Source organism: Ahaetulla prasina, chromosome 1 (assembly GCF_028640845.1).
Source record: "Ahaetulla prasina isolate Xishuangbanna chromosome 1, ASM2864084v1, whole genome shotgun sequence".
Lineage (NCBI taxonomy): Eukaryota > Metazoa > Chordata > Lepidosauria > Squamata > Colubridae > Ahaetulla > Ahaetulla prasina.
In genome coordinates this window covers 49346582-49364334 of record NC_080539.1, presented here as the reverse complement: position 1 = coordinate 49364334, position 17753 = coordinate 49346582, and the positions used below count along the sequence as shown (strand labels likewise).

The 17753-nt window shown below is 39.8% G+C and overlaps 1 protein-coding gene across 2 annotated transcripts in view; it reads left to right on the top strand.

Moving 5' to 3' along the window:
- The window catches only part of TTC7A (tetratricopeptide repeat domain 7A), a 197774-nt gene that overhangs the window by 137106 nt on the left and 42915 nt on the right, over positions 1 to 17753 (top strand). For both annotated transcript variants that reach the window (XM_058165184.1, XM_058165183.1), the window contains one exon: positions 9674 to 9876. In XM_058165184.1, coding sequence (XP_058021167.1) covers positions 9674 to 9876 — 203 coding nt within the window. The remainder of the gene's footprint in view (positions 1 to 9673; positions 9877 to 17753) is intronic.

Here is a 17753-nt window from a genome sequence, read left to right as displayed (position 1 = left end):
TATATAGGGAATTGCAAATGTGAGCACAAAAATTTTATGACCAAAATTGTTTTCCTCCTTCTCCTCTTCCTTCCCATCCTCTTTTATAGGCTTATTTACAAAGATGTTATATGAGTAGCCTGGCTTCCCACTCATTTCCTATCTAAAGTAAGATTTGGCATATGTATACCTAAAAAAAAGAAAAAAAATAAATTTTTGTTCAAATATTTCTATACAAAGTAAAGATTTACAGCCTATTTCAAACAATCCTTCATTCTCCCAGTCTGATTTCTATAACCCTCTGTAAATTAATTCCATAGATTAATTGTGTTTCTGGTTCACCAGTAAGCAAAATAAATGACTAATAGAAGAATAACATTTAGTTTCTTGGAAGCACGTATTTATTTTCAATTTAATCTGCTTTCCGAGCCCATTTTTTTATTTGTTGGCTAGTGTCAACAGTTTATTCTCAACAAGCCGTACGGATCTGGATGGGGAGAAACAGGCTCAAGCTCAATCCCTCCAAGACGGAGTGGCTGTGGGTGCCGGCACCCCGATACAGTCAGCTGCAGCTGCAGCTGACTGTTGGGGGCGAGTCATTGGCCCCAAGGGAAAGGGTGCGCAACTTGGGTGTTCTCCTGGATGGACGGCTATCGTTCGAAGATCATTTGACGGCCGTCTCCAGGAGAGCTTTTCACCAGGTTCGACTGGTTCGCCAGTTGTGCCCCTTCCTTGTTCGGGATGCCTTATGCACAGTCACTCATGCTCTTGTCACTTCTCGCTTGGATTATTGCAATGTTCTCTACATGGGGCTCCCCTTGAAGTGCACTCGGAGGCTTCAGTTAGTCCAGAATGCAGCTGCGCGGGTGATAGAGGGAGCCCCACGTGGTTCCCATGTAACACCACTCCTGCGCAGACTGCACTGGCTGCCTGTGGTCTTTCGGGTGCACTTTAAGGTTCTGGTTACAACCTTTAAAGCGCGCCATGGCTTGGGGCCTGGGTACTTACTGCTTACTGTTACCCCATGCCTCCCACCGACCCGTACGCTCACACAGAGAGGGACTTCTCAGGGTACCGTCCGCCAAACAATGTCGGATGGCGGCCCCCAGGGGAAGATCCTTCTCTGTGGGGGCTCCTACCCTCTGGAACGAACTTCCCCCTGGTTTGCGCCAAATACCTGATCTTCGGACCTTTCGCCGCAAGTTGAAAACATATTTATTTACTCGCGTGGGGCTGGCCTAAGTTTTCTGTTAAATCTTTTAAATTTCTAAATTTTTAGATGAATTTTAAATGGGTTTTTAGATTTTAAATGTTTTTATAGTTTCGGCCAATTGTATAATAAGTTTTTTAATTCTGTTTTTAATTGTATATTGTTTGTGTTTTATTTGGCTGGAAACCGCCCTGAGTCCTTCGGGAGAAGGGCGGTATAGAAATCTAATAAATAATAATAGTAGTAGTAGTAATAATAATAATAATAATAATAATAATAATAATAATAATAATAATAATAATAATAACAATCAGCCACCATTTTTTTTGTTGTGCTGCTAGAAAAATTCTGCCTTTATCAAGTTATTTTATTTATTTTCCATAAAATAAGCAATAGGATGGAAATTGGCTTTTCAACTTTTAAAAAAATTGTAACCTAAATTAAACCACCCACATACATCACCCTCTACTGATTTTCAGTCTATCCTTTGAATAAATAATCCTCACTGTTAAAATCTTCCTCACTGCCATGAATATATTTTATTGTTCTCGTTTACATACATTTCATCTCGTTACATTTTTTTTTGTTTTTTAATTGTGGCAATGCAAATGGTACATTTATGAGCCCACACAGATTCAGAGCAGCTGAAAAAATCCAGAGAAATGCTATTCAGTGCTCACATTTTCAAATTGCTTATGTCTCCAGCCCATTTCACTTCTTCTCCTCCTCCTCCCCCTCCCTTTGGTAGATAAAATTATATTGTTGGTTGCTAACAGATAGTTGAATATGATAAAATCCTTATGCAATTTTCCTCCTGTTATCCTCATTTAGTTCCCAATTCAGCAGGATATTTTAATGCATTTGACTAGTTTTTTACGCCTGTGAATTAAGTCCACTGATTGTGTGTTCAACACTTCATCAGATATTTCAATATCTTTCTAAAGAAGCCTGTCCCTCCCCCTCCCCAATTTTACCCAGGCCTTTAAAAGATGGAAGTTTCAGATAAAGCCCTCAGCATTAAATATGGGCAACTTGGTTTATAGCCTATGGCATTCTCACCCACAAGTCTGTTCTGCCTTATTTTCATCATCATCATTTTCATTTAATGACCCCATAATCCCTTGCGGGGTGGAGTCTGGGCAACTGAATGGAGCTAGCAGAGTGTTTTAATGGCCGGATGCCCTTCCTGTCACCAATGTGGAGTTTTGTTCAGCAGATATATTCTCAGTGTGCCCAGAGAGAGAAATATCTGCTTCCACCTTGGATCAAACTCACAGGTGTGAGCTCCACCTCTAGGCCATCACACAACTCCTGTTCTGCCTTATTTCCATATAAAAGAAATTTTATTTGTAAAATTCAATTTGGTATCCAAATATGTTTCTTAATTTTTTTAAAAGAATGTAAAAAGCCTTCAGTAAGCTGTTTCCTCTGGATATGTACAGTATTTTGGCCCAGGGACACATTTGGAAAGCAAGGCTTTGTCACAAAATGGCTGACATAAAGGTCTCACTATTCACAAAATATCTGCTTACCAAAAGATCAATTAGAAAGTTTGCTCTCTGCTATTTCTTCTACCTCCCGAAGATCTTTTTGATACCCCAGGGTTTTTTTCTCTCTCTTACCAAACAGAAAGATTGAAGTGTGATTTTTGTTTTCTAAATATACATTTGAGGTTTATGAAGAGTTTACCATCATTGTGATACTTAAAGCCAGCACAGTAAGCAAAATCGAGACAGACATAAAATCCAACAATGCCAAATATATGGTGCCTACAGGCACGGTCAGCAGTTTGCAGCCAGGGCAGATTCTCAACAATAAGGAACTGCAAATAAAACCCTTCAGTGAGGTGAGCTCAAATCCTGATGATTCAATAAACACATCCACTGAAATAATCTGTAATAAAAGAAACAGAGGAGGAGGAGGAGACAATTAGGCCATATAAGGGGCATGGCAAACATCTTAGTCTCAGAAAGGCACCTTCCTAATTTCTTGGGCTATAAAGGCAAAAGGGGAGATGTCTATTTTGAGACTCGCAAGACTGATGCCAGCCTTCAAGGTAATCCAGACAAGAAGCACCAGCCATGAGTACTAACCCTACTTTTATTGTTAGATTACAGTAACAGTAATCAGACCTTTACATCCATGAACTGTTCTCAGCAAGAATACTGAATTAGTTTGCTGTTATCTTCTGGAATGTTTCAAAACTTCTCAATCGGCTATCCCAACTAAGTTTGACCCGTTTAGCTTTTCAATCACCATTGTTGGCTAAGCACTGTTAAAAGATAGTGGGCAATATATAGATATATATTTCTGAACTTGAATCTGGGCGATGTCTGTTAAGTTGAATAATATAAAAGAACAAAATCTTCAGTGCCCCTGCTTAGCAATGACTAATAGGTACCTGTCATTAGTCTCAGAGCCCAGATTGACCTTTGATGTTTATTTTTTAGAATGGGAAGTTTAGAAAATCTTCCCACATAATGCTTCATTCTTTTAAGAGGCATTTGCGGAGTAAAGATAGGAAGGGAGGCAAATGGTGAAAATAGTATCGTTCTAAAGCAATACATGCAACCTTTTGAATGAGTGTTTTATTTATTGTAGTATTAAATTTTTATTTATTAAATGTATTATGGGCAAGGGGCATATTTTAATAAAAGCCCCTGTTCCTGCAGATGTCTCTATCTTTTTATATACTTTAAAAATAGCTGTATGTCTTCAGATTGTGCTGAAAAAGAGAAAGGATGGAAAGTCTTACGGTTTTAATAATTTCTTCCACTGGCGATATTTATAATGTGCCTTCCTTTTAAATATTGCCGGTGTTTTTGACAGAATTTAATAATACTCAAAGATGCTGATTGGTGTAGACATCACACTGCTGAAAAAAAGTCAAGGAATTAAAACTGAAAATGAGGTCATGCTGGCATTATTTGCAAATACAGTACAATTTTTAAGAATACAAAGGATGTTAAAATTAACAGTTCTTCCTAAAGGCAGCCAGGGTTTGAGGATTATTTCATAGTGTTCTTTTTACCCACTTGGCAACAGGATTCCTCCTCATTAGCCACTGACACCCTGCGTGTTAAAGGAACGTTGTTATACAATTGCAGCACACAGCCAACTGCTTTACAGTAGGTCAGATTGTTCATCTAGTTCTAGTTCTGTCCAGGCTGACCAAGGAAGGCCGTCCTGGAAGAAAATATATTCCTTATCCTATATTATCTCATCCTTTTATATACATACACATACACATATACTGAACCAGAAGCTTTCTCCAAGCAAAGAATTGTCTTTTTCCTCTGAGAAATGAAAGCTCCAACCACATTTCATTCTTTTCCATTTTCCCCCAACTCTTAGGAGTGTGAATAATAGGATCCTCGGGTTATTTTCCTGAGGCCACCTGAGAAGGCGCCAAGACAGGTCCTCATTAGCAGGAAAAAATTCTGCTCACCCACAGATCCTGTTGTCTTCAATGTTGTTCATGAGAGATCAAATATTATAAAAATAGTGAAAATGTCTTGGCTTTGGGGGCACCCAATAACCCAATGAATACTGAATGGAGATGTTATTTGCCTTTACCGGATCCAAATAAGCTCATTAGAAAAAGCTCAGGATCTTTATTTTTTTAAGATCTTTGAGATTAAATTGAATTGCCTTGCACTTTAATAACAAAAAAGAATTATGTCAAAGGGTAATGTAACTGCGTTGTAGAACTCATGCATTTGGAAACAACATTAAGAGATACATCTTCAGGTGACTCCTGATGCCTGGTGTATGATCTCCATTAGCTTTGTCATATTTTTAAAATACATGAACATCCTTTCACTACTTTTTAATCTGTATTTTTCAGTCTCTAATACTGAAGATATAAAGTAGCTCCAAAAACTAGGCCAGAGGTGTCCAAACTTGGCAACTTTAAGACTTGTGGACTTCAAGTTGAAGTCCACAAGTCTTAAAGTTACCAAGTTTGGACACTCCTGAGCTAGGAAGTTTTTGGAAGAAATGATATACAAAAATGCACCTTTCCCGGAGTAACTAAATTATTTGATTACTGTTTCCTGAGAGGATTGAAGAGGTAGGGTGGAGGCAAGCTAAATGACGAGACTGAAACTCAGTCCTGTCACTCATCTTTCTAAGAGATAGGGTTTTCTTAGTCACTGGCACTTCTAGGCTAGTATTGCCGGGATCCTCAGGTCAGCTACTCTCAGCTACTTAGTCCCTTTGTCCATCTAAACATGCTGCCAAAGGCTAACAGGAGGGATATTTTCCTAGAAAAAGACTTAACAACCTTGAGCCAGACTGAAATAGCTAAATAACATCCCTCATCCTTCTTACAAATGAAGGTGTTACTTTACAGCAACCTTTCACAAGTGGGTTTTTTTTTCCCAAGACACCAGGGGTTCCAACAATTCCATGCAGGATTATGGCTGACATTTTTTTTTTTGAACTATGCATGCTACATAATACTAGCATTCACAGTGCTACATAATACTAGCATTCACAGTGGTAGGAATTATTGCACGCTGTGACTCAGCTGTAGCCTGCTGCTTTGTTATTATTATAACCATTGTAAAACATGGGTTGTGAGTAGGTTAGAAGTGAATTGTACTGTCAAGTTTTTGTATTTTTTGCAATTTTTAATACAGAGGTTCCCTGAGGCCTGAACATTATTTCAAGAATTTCTCCAGGGGAAAAAGTTTGAGAAACTCTGCTTTAAGGATTGAAAACATTTTTTTTTGTTCTTTCTTTTGTTACTATAACAATATTAATGTTGTCAGCTCTTACCTTGGTATTCTAATGGTGTCTGATACCAGGGAACTGAATAATAATAATTATTTATTTTAAAAATATTTTTCCCAATAGCATTAGGAAGAATTACTAATTTGTCTGTCGAAATATTTAATGAACTAGTTCAGTAAAAACAAAATATAGTCATCTAAAGATTTTATGAGGGCTTAATAACTCTTGTACATAGATCATAACAATGTTTACCTTAACAAAACTTGATCTATGTCAGCAGATTGCATTAGTATTCTGGCCCAGTATTTCTAATTGTGAAATGCAGGCACATATTACAAGTTGTTGCAAAACATAAACATTAGAGCAATCTTGTTACTCATACTTTCCCTTTGTAAAAATAGACTCCCATCTATCTGTTATATATTCTAAATACATCCGGGGGTGGGTGGGTATTTGCTAATACTTTTAAGAAAAAATAACCTGTTCTTTCTAATGCTCCCTTTATGAAACATTGTTATGCAAAACATTTTTAAACTTCAGCTAAAAAAGATTGTTTTAAAGAATTTCTTATTATTCATCTGGAAAGGTTCCCAAAATGGTTTCCATCGGATCAATAGTTTCTAGAGAAGTATTTATGTTAATTTGTTGCAGCAAAAACAATAGAGGCAATTTAAAGACTGAGAAATGTACAATTTAAAACGCAGAACATAAAAGAAAGAAAAAATTTTCATCGATATATAAAATACTTATAGGTAAAGGTTCCCCTTGCACGTATGTGCTAGTCGTTCCCGACTCTAGGGGGCAGTGCTCATCTCCATTTCAAAGCCGAAGAGCCAGCGCTGTCCGAAGAGGTCTCCATGGTCATGTGGCCAGCATGACTAAATGCCAAAGGCACACGGAACGCTGTTACTTTCCCACCAAAAATGGTCCCTATTTTCCTACTTGCATTTTTTACGTGCTTTTGAACTGCTAGGTTGGCAGAAGCTGGGACAAGTAATTGGAGCTCAACCCGTTACGCGGCACTCAGGATTCAAACTGCTGAACTGCCAACCAGAAGTGGGTTTCAGCCAGTTCTGACCAGTTCTGCAGAACCGGTAGCGGAAATTTTGAGTAGTTCGGAGAACCGGTAGTAAAAATTCTGACTGGCCCTGCCCCCATCTATTCTCTGCCTCCCAGGTCCCAGCTAATCGGGGGGAAATGGGGATTTTGCAATAACCTTCCCCTGGAGTGGGGTGGGAATGGAGATTTTGCAGTATTCTTCCCCTGGAGTGGGTGGGAATGGAGATTTTACAGTATCCTTCCCCTGCTATGCCACCCAGCCACACCCATAGAACCGGTAGTAAAAAAAATTGAAACCCACTACTGCTGCCAACCTTTCGATCGACAAGCTCACCGTCTTATTCACTGAGCCACCACATCCCAAAAATACTTATAATGGGGCCAAATAAAGCTGGTCCCAAAATAGAAATATAGCGCAGTCCTAGATAATTCCTATCTATTCGGGCAGTTGAATTGACTGCAAACAGATGATAGAAGGAGTCAGATGGGATAGTTTTCGGCCATTCCATTTATTCTCATCAAACAAGATGGAATGGCTCTCATTCTCTGAAACCGTTAGCATCAAACATGAAGGAATCAAGACTCATGTATTGATACCCACTATAATGAGCTATTTAAATCTGAGAAGCAAAGAATGATGCTTGTGATGTTGCCAAAATTCATTATGCTGGCTATCTGTGTCTAAGGATATGCATATCAGTGTCAATTAGATCCACCCAAAAATACAAGATGGGAATTCAGAGCTGAGATTTTGCAACAGTTTAAAAAAGAAGTATAAAACATGAGGACCCAGAGCTGCAAGTGGCCATCAGTTTTGTGGTTTCCCAGAGTAGATGGAACCAAAATTCATTGAATTGGGAAGAGTTTGGGAATGGGGTTGTGAGTCAAACTGGATGCTTTAAGTCTCACAGATGGTTTAGACACCCATTTCTGCTTTAAAGCTCCTGAAATTCCTCAAAATTTTGTGTTAAATGCTCTTTCCCAGCCTACCTCATAAGATTGTTTTAGAGTTAAAATGAAGTAGATCCCTATAGTTGTTACAGGGTTCATTCATAACAATAGTGACACCAAAGTCATGAAATGGGTATTGTGAGATCTAAACACAAACTGTACCTTTCCACACTTGCATCATGACATCACATACAAGTATTAAGAGGTAGTGTATATCACTCGTCTTCTCTCCTCCCCCCCAAAAAAAATCTATGTAAAGTACTCTGGGCTCAAAACAATGTAAATATAAAATAATAATTTCACCGATTCTCTCTTGATCAGCAACTATCAGTTTTATTTGTATGCAAATACTGCTGTCATTTCTCTGATGGCAGCAATAACAAAGGAGGATTTCCAAAAAAAAATTGCCAGAAGAAATTTTGGATCTGGTGAGTGTAGCAGTTCCTTGGATGGGCCTCACATATACTGTAAAAGATCTGGGTATATACTGTAAAAGATATACATGTTTTCTTTCATTAAAAATATTGATAGGGTGAGGTGCTTTTTGTTAAACTAATGGGGGGAAAAAACCTTCCTCCCATTAGAAACCTAGTTTCAGAGCAGGCAGTGCTCTTTGTATTAAATAGCTTCATATGTTCCTGTAATTCATATGGAGAATTACAGTCTTCTTCCCCACAGAGTGATGACAAAAGTGAAAGCTCTAAATGAATCCACATATTTGTTGAAAGGGCAGAGAAAGACCAAAGAAAGGGCTGTATTCCACAAAAAAGTGAGAAATGAGAAATGTTTTTTTAAAAGCTACTTTAAAAAAAAAATCCAATCATCACCTATGTTTTTGTTGATACAATTCAAGCATGCACAAATAATGAAAAAAAAGTCAAATCAATACCTTAAAGATAATTGTGGGTCACAAAGCTGGTATGAGTCAACTGTTTAGTGGCTGGTGGTGCAGCAGCAGTGATATCAATGAGCTCTGGAGAGTGTGTATTTGGGGTCAGAGTTGGCTGTGAAAACCTAGGCTGAGATTGGCTCTTCCTGGGCAGTGACAACATTTGGCAGCAGCAAATTCAATAAGTTTTCAAAAAGCCACTATGCCACACAAATCTCGTGGCAAGCCACCTGTTCTGCAAGCCCAATTTAAGTAGACCAAATGAAAAACTCATTGTATGGCCTGAAAAAACAGTTGTCGTCATCGTCATCATCATTATACTTTAATATTATTGAACAGCATCTGCCTATCCTTGGGAAAGACTCAATAAGTGGGCAACAGTATCAAATCCATTCTTTATCAGTTCCAGAATAAAGCTTAGAATGTATCCGTGCTTTGTTTTGGGTTCTGTAGCTCAAGTCTTCATGGAACAACAGCAATCAACAATCCAACCTAGAAATGACACATTTTCTGATAGTGAGAACAATTAATAGAACTAAAGTTTGGCTCTCAAAGTTTGTATCCATGCTCCATCGTGGAGATTTTTAAAAAACAGACTGGATAACCATTTGACCAAGATGGTTTAAGGTCTATCTTGGGCAGGGGGCTGGACTAGAAAACCTCCGAGGTCCCTTCAAGCCCTATGATTCTTATGTTCTATAGATTTATAGCACCTTTTGAAAATCCATGCGTCATAAGCAAGTTATTTTTCCGGTAACAATTATTTTTAAGTTACTAATATTCTCAATGTTTTATCATCTCCAGAATAAAGCTTAGAATGTATCCATGTTTTGTTTTGGGTTCTGTAGCTGAAGTCTTCATGGAACAACAGCATCTCAAAGAAGCAAGCTTTTGTATCCAGGAGGCAGCCAGTCTCTTTCCCACATCTCATGCTGTGCTGTACATGCGGGGGAGGCTTGCAGAGATGAACGGCAGCTTGGAAGAGGCTAAGCAGTTGTATGATGAAGCATTAACTGTGAATCCAAGTGGAGTGGAAATCATGAACTGTTTGGTAAGTATGTACAAGAAATCAATCTATGTTATGTCCTTCTATGGTACTTGGAATCCCAAGAATTATTTTAAAATTTAGGTCAGCCATATGATTGGAAATATTTCTAGAAATCCTTACTTGTACATCACTGTATCTGGCAGTCTCTTAATGCTTTTAATGTTGCAATTCTAGTGAGCTCCTTACAATATCAGGGACCCATAATTTTTGGGACTGGTGTGCACATTTGAAATGTTGAGAACATGTTGTGGGCACTATTTAGGTATTCTATCAAATAAACAGACACATTCGCCATGAAAATAAGAACTGAAGAATTCTTGGGGCCAGTACTCTTCAATAACTTAATCAATGGTTTAGATGAGAGGATAGATGGGGAATTCATCAAATTTGCAGACAACACCAAGCTGGCAGGAATAGCCAATACTTCAGAAAATAGGCTTAAGATACATAAAGATATTGACAGCAATAGCAATAGCACTTATATACCGCTTCATGGTGCTTTACAGCCCCCTCTAAGCGGTTTACAGAGTCAGCATATTGCCCCCAACAATCCAGGTCCTCATTTTACTGACCTTGGAAGGATGGAAGGCTGAGTCAACCTTGAGCCATTCTGAATCGAACTCCTGGAGTGAGCAGTGAGTTAACCTGCAGTATTGCATTCTAACCACTGTGCCACCACAGCTCTTGGATAGATTTGAACATTGGGCCCTATCTAATAAAATGAAATCCAATGGTAAAAAAAGTAAGGTTTTGTTGTTGTTAGTTGCGAAGTCGTGTCCGACCCATCGCAACCCCATGAACAACGTTCCTCCAGGCCTTCCTATCCTCTACATCCTCTGGAGTCCAATTAAGCTCACGCCTACTGGTTCAGTGACTCCATCCAGCCACCTCATTCGTCCCCTTCTTCTTTTGCCCTCAATCTTTCCCAGCATTAGGCTCTTCTCCAGTGAGTCCTTCCTTCTCATTAGGTGGCCAAAGTATTTCAGTTTCATCTTCAGGATCTGGCCTTCTAAAGAGCAGTCAGGGTTGATCTCCTCTAGGTTTGATCGCCTTGCAGTCCAAGGGACTCGCAGGAGTCTTCTCCAGCACCAGAGTTCAAAGGCATCAATTCTTTGGTGCTCAGCCTTTCTTATGGTCCAACTTTCACAGCTATACATTGCAACTGGGAAAACCATAGCCATGACTATACGCACTTTTGTTGGCAGGGTGATGTCTCTGCTTTTTAGTACACTGTCTAGATTTGCCATAGCTTTCCTCCCCAGGAGCAAGCGTCTTTTAATTTCTTGGCTGCGGTCCCCATCTGCAGTATCTTGGAGCCCAGTAAAATAAAATCTGTCACTACCTCCGTTTCTTCTCCATCTATCTACCAGGAATTGAGAGGGCCAGATGCCATGATCTTACTTTTCTTAATGTTGAGTTTCAAGCCAACTTTTGCACTCTCCTCTTTCACCCGCATCAAGAAGCTTTTTAGTTCCTCTTCGCTTTCTGCCATTAGAGTGGTATCATCTGCATATCTGAGGTTGTTGATATTTCTCCCGGCAATCTTAATTACAACTTTTGATTCATCCAGCCCCGCCTTTCTCATGATGTGCTCTGCATATAAGGCAGGGCGATAGTATTCAGCCTTGCCGGACTCCTTTCCCAATTTTGAACCAATCAGTGGTTCTGTGTCCAGTTCTCACTGTTGTTTCTTGACCCGCCTACAGGTTTCTCAAGAGACAAATAAGGTGGTCTGGTACACCCATCTCTTTCCACAATTTGTTGTGATCCACACAATCAAAGGCTTTAGCATAGTTTTCTCCATGATCCAGTGTATGTTGGCAATTTGATCTCTAGTATCTCTGCCTCTTCAAAATCCTGCCTGTACTTCTGGTAGTTCTCTCCACATACTGCTGGAGCCTAGCTTGTAGGATTTTAAGCATAATCTTATTAGCATGTGAAATGAGTGCAATGGTGCAATGGTTTGAACATTCTTTGGCATTGCCTTTCTTTGGAATTGGAATTTAAACTGACCTTTTCCAATCCTGTGGCCACTCCTGAGTTTTCCAAATTTGCTGACAAATTGAGTGTAGCACTTTTACTGCATCGTCTTTTAAGATTTTGAATAGCTCAGCTGGAATACTGTATCCTTCACTAGCTTTGTTGTTGCTCAGATTTCCTAAGGCCCATTTGACTTCACATTCTAGGATGTCTGGCTCAAGGTCAGTGACCACCCTATCGTGGTTATCAGGGATGTTAAGCTCGTTCTTGTATAGTTCTTCTGTATAATTTTGCCACCTCTTCTTAATCTCTTCTGCCTTAATAATAACAATAACAACAGAGTTGGAAGGGACCTTGGAGGCCTTCTAGTCCAACCCCCTGCCCAGGCAGGAAACCCTACACTATCTCAGACAGATGGTTATCCAACATTTTCTTAAAAATTTCCAGTGTTGGAGCATTCATTAAGTCCATGCCACCTTGGTCCTTTATCATGCCCATCTTTGCATGAAACATTCCCTTCATATCTCCAATTTTCTTGAAGAGATCTCTGGTTCTCCCTATTCTATTGTTTTCTTCTATTTCTTTGCACTGTTCATTTAAGAATGTATTCTTATCTCTTCTAGTTACTCTCTGGAATTCTGCATTCCACTGGGTGTATCTTTCTCTTTCTCTCTTGCCTTTCACTTCCGTTCTTTCCTCAGCTATTTGCAAAGCTTCCTCAGACAGCCATTTTGCTTTCTTGCCTTTCTTTTTCTTTGGGATGGTTTTAGTTGCTACCTCTTGTACAATATTGTGAACCTCCGTCCATAGTTCTTCAGGCTCTCTGTCTATCAGATCTAATTCCTTAAATCTACACCTCTACTGTATATTCATCAGGGATATGATTTAGTTCATACCTGACTGGCCTGGGGCTTTTCCCTACTTTCTTCAATTTAAGCCTAAATTTTGCAAGGAGAAGCTCATGATCTGAGCCACAGTCAGATCTTAGTCTTGTTTTTACTGACTGTATAGAGCTTCTCCATCTTTGGCTGCAGGGCACATAATCAATCTGATTTCTGTGTTGACTGTCTGGTGATGTCCATGTGTAGAGTCGTCTCTTGGGTTGTTGGAAAAGAATGTTTGCTATGACCATCATATTATCTTGACAGAATTCTATCAGCCTGTGCTCTGCTTCATTTTGTACTCCAAGGTCAAACTTGCCTGTTATTCCAGTTAACTTTTGGCTTCCTACTTTAGCATTCCAATTCCCCATGATGATAAGGACATCATTTTTTGGTGTTAATTCTATAAGGTGCTATAGGGCTTCATAGAACTGGTCAATTTCATCCTCTTCAGCACCAGTGGTTGGGGCATAGACTTGGACTACTGTGATATTGAATGGTTTGCCTTGGATTCGAACTGAGATCATTCTGTCATTTTGGGGATTGTATCCCAGTATTGCTTTTCCTACTCTTTTATTGATTATGAAGGCTACTCCATTTCTTCTGAGGGATTCTTGCCCGCAGTAGTATACCTGATGGTCATCTGAATTAAATTCACCCATTCCTGTCCATTTTAGTTTGCTGATTCCTAAGATGTCGATGTTCAGTCTTGTCATCTCTTGTTTGACCACGTCCAGCTTGCCTTGATTCATGGATCTTACATTCCAGGTTCCTATGGAGAAAAAATCTTTACAGCATCGGACTTTCCTTTCACCACCAGATACATCCACAGCTGAGCATCCTTTCGGCTTTGGCCCAGTCGCTTCATTCTTTCTGGCGCTACTAGTACTAGCCCTCCGCTCTTCCCCAATAGCATATTGGACACCTTCTGACCTGAGGGGCTCATCTTCCAGCGACTTATCTTTTTTCCTTTTGGTACTGTCCATGGGGTTTTCATGGCAAAGATACTGGAGTGGGTTGCCATTTCCTTCTCCAGTGGATCACTTTTTGTCAGAACTCTGCTATGATCTGTTCATCTTGGGTGTCCCTGCACAGCATAGTTCATAGCTTCATTGAGCTAAGCAAGCCCTTTTGCCACAACAAGGCAGTAATCCATAAAGGGGAAAGTAAGGTTCTACATTTAGGTAATTAATACTAAATGCACAAGTATAGTATAAGTGGTACTGGCTCAATAGTGGTAATTGTGAGAGGGATCTTGGCGTTCTAAGGGACAATCACTTAAATATAAGCCAGCAGTGTGCTACAGCTGCCAAACAAAAAACAAAAAACAGCACAGTCCTAGGCTGCATTAACAGAGGGATCAAAACAAGATCACGTGAGGTGTTATTACCACAATTTAATGAAAAGAAGGACTAGGGATGACATGATAGCTGTGTTCCAATATCTAAAGGGTTGCTGCAAAGAAGAGGGAGTCAAGCTATTCTCCAAAGCACCTAAAGGTAGGATAAGAAGCAATGGATGGAAATTAAGCAAAGAGAGAAGCAACCTAGAACTAAGGAGAAATTTCCTGACAGAACAATTAATCAGTGTAACAACTTGCCTGCAGAAGTTGTGAATGTTCCAATACTGGAAGTTTTTAAGAAGCGATTGGACAACCATTTATCTGAAATGGTGTAGGGCTTCCTTCCTGAGCAAAGGATTGCACTAGAAGACCTCCAAGGTCCCTTCCAACTCTGTTATTCTGTTATTCTTTGGCATGAGGTGATTGGTCCATCTAACCCAATATTATTTGCACTGATTTAATAGCTGCTTTCCTGAGATTCAGGCAGGACTTTTTCTCTTTTTCTTTGAAGGTGAATGAATTAAGTATAGGATGTTCTGCCTGTACCTCAGCTGCTCTGCTGCAGGTCTCATATGTGACCCTTCTTCGCTAATCTCCTTCACAATCTAAACTACTTAGCTATTACCACTTCCTGTGGAAGCAAATGTCCTGTGATGTATGATGCCAAATTTTGCTTAACAAACAAATATGCATTTCATATATGTTGCCTTGGGCCTTCTGTTCCAAAATTAGCCAGTAGAATTATTTCAGCTCCATTTATTCTACACCAAGGATTGTTTTATTGTTTGGAGGGGAGGGGTTGTTGTTTCCGCTCACGTTTTTTCTTGTTAAATGAATTGTTTTTTCCACATTTGTTTCCTAGCAGCAGTCATTTGTTTGTGTATTGGGTGTCTGTATGATATGTGTGATTTTTTTCCTTTTATTGAAAGACAGGGATAGTAACAATTATTTTTATAGGACCATTGAATCTCTGCTATTGGATTTGAAGTGCTTGGTGCCACTTAAAAAAACAGTCCAGTGTACTCCCAAACCAAATTCCTCTTCTAAGCAAGATTCTTTGTCCCTGGTGTATCAGCATTAATTAATGCAGAATTCCTCCATTTCCCCTTAGGCTGTTAAAAAATATGATTTGAAAACACCAGGGCTGATTTTAAGCAAAGGGCATAAATCCAGTGGCCAGCAAAGCAGTCAATACATTGATCCTGACAAGTAAAAATAAAGTTATAAGCACACTTGCAATTTTCTCTAAAGGCATTTATAACTTTGTTTCAGGGGGTGGGTGTTCAAGATGTTAGTTATTAAATTATTAAAATCGTATGCTATTCCTTGATAAATTGGTAGACAAATATTGGAGGATTATTTCTTAAAATGCAGTTCCTCTGTTGTCTGGCATCTGTATTTTCCCCTGCTAAAAAGTATTGTTTTTGAAGCTGTAGGACTTGGTCCCTCATATGGCAATATCTTCCATTGTATAACAACCCATTTACACAGCAAAATTAGCCACAACCACAGTATATATTTGATAACTTTTATCTAGATTTGGAGAGAAAGAAGTACCTGTGTTTCCCCGAAAATAAGACTGGGTCTTCTTTTCTTCTGCACACCCTAATAAGCACTAGAGCTTATTTTTGTGGGGTATCTTTTTTTCCCCATGTACGGGAGGTCAACTTTCTTTGCTTGCTCACGGCTGGGGAGGAGGCCGTGCAGTACATAAGTGCCGCTGCTGTGTGGTGGGGTGCTAGAGCTGCCACACGTGCCCTGCACCAGCTTACCTCAGGGCCCTGCAGCCAGGCCACCCATGCTCTGACACCTGCCTCACCTCATGACAGTGGCTCCAGCAGCCCCATCTAGCAGGACCAAGTGTGGTCACCGGTCCACTTCTTCTGCTTGCTCGCAGCCGCAACGGAGCAGGAGGCCAAGCAACATGCCAGTGCCGCAGCCATGAGGCGAGGTGGGGATGGGTGGAGCTGCCCCATGCACTCCGCACCAAGTTATCTCAGGGTCCTACAGCCATGCCATCTGCTCCCAAACACATGCCTTGCCTTGTAGCCACGGCACCAGCACACCACTTGATCTCCTGTTCCATTGAGGCTGCAAGCAAGAGGAGGTGGACTGGTGGTCACATGGGCTCCTGCACATGGGTGCTGCTGCTGCTGCTACGAGGCAGCTATCGGGGTGTGGATGGTCTGGCTGCGGAGGCCCTGAGGTAACCCAGTGCAGGGTGCATGGGGCAGCTCCACCACCACCCCGCCTCACCTTGTGGCTGCGGCACCGTGAGCAACAAGACAGAATGGCCTGGCAGCCAGCTGCACAAGCTCTTAGGGCATATTTGGGGGTAGGGCTTATATTAGGTGCACATGTAAACACATGTTGGGGCTTATTTTGGGGATAGGTCGTATTTTCAGGGAAACAGGTTACAGAGGGAAAATTGAGACAGTCCCATTTCTCCTTTGATTCTTTATCAACATTCCCTAGTTTAATGAACTACAGCTATGAAGAACCCATCATCTCCCTCCAGCAAGGTCATCTGGTGTGCATCAGGTTAGAAAAGGCTGTTGTATACGGACAACTGCTAAAGCTAATCTAGATATGAAGGATAACATCTGATATATTGTAAAACCAGTTTCCATGTCTTCCCAATGCACTTTGTAAATATATTTTCACTCTATTGTTTTAAAGCATTGTAGTGAATTGTGGTTTCCTATAAAGATCAATCATGGAAAGGAAAGTTAACACATGTGGAAGAGAAATTCTAAGAATGTAACTGTGAAATTGTATTCTAAGGCATTTGGAAATTAAAAGGGACTCCAGACCCTTTATGGTAATGCTGTTGGCTGCCAAATCTTAACCAGATGTAAATTTTAAAATGCCATTAGCACTTATGAATAATCAGCGTGGTTCTAGTTCCCTGCGCACTTTCAAGATGGCATTCCTATAGTAGGAATGCAAAGAACTAGCAAAGAAAAGTTGACTAGCTAAGATAGGCACATTTGGATTGCAAAGTTTGAAGGAACAACTTTGTTGCAAAGCATTGGTAAGCATCAGGCATAAGGAACCATGAGTTGATCAAAGTTACTTCTTTATTGTTGCAATGCCTGTTTACAAGAATCTTGCCAAAATAATTGCATTCTCTTGGGAATGATCAGATAGGGTTTCAGGGACTTTAGGGGAAGTAAGGCCTTGCCCTGCTTTCCATTGTGAAAGGACTCTAAGCTCAGCACCCCTCTTCACAACTCACCCCGCTTTAGCTGGAGATTCCATCACAGTAAATCTGTTTCCTTTGCAATTTCTTTCCTTAATTTATGATAAAATATATATCGTGTTCAATAGACACAACTTTCCAAAGTCATTGAAAAATATTGCTCATATCAAACACTTATTAAAGGAATCTGCCAATTGTATGCTGCCTCAAATAGTGGTGAGATCAGGAATGTTTTACTGAAAATGTTGTCCAATCTCTAAGCAATAGTAGAATGATTACTATACTTGGGCCATAAAATTATTCACAAATTCAACAGTCAATAGCAACTTCACTACAATAATGGCACTTACTTAATATCAACTGATTCATTTAAGGAGCACATAAGTAGATATTAAAATTAAATTTCCTGAGTTGCCATCTTGCTTGGATTTATGTATTCTGATAAAGTGCTAACACTTCAACTTATCAATAAACC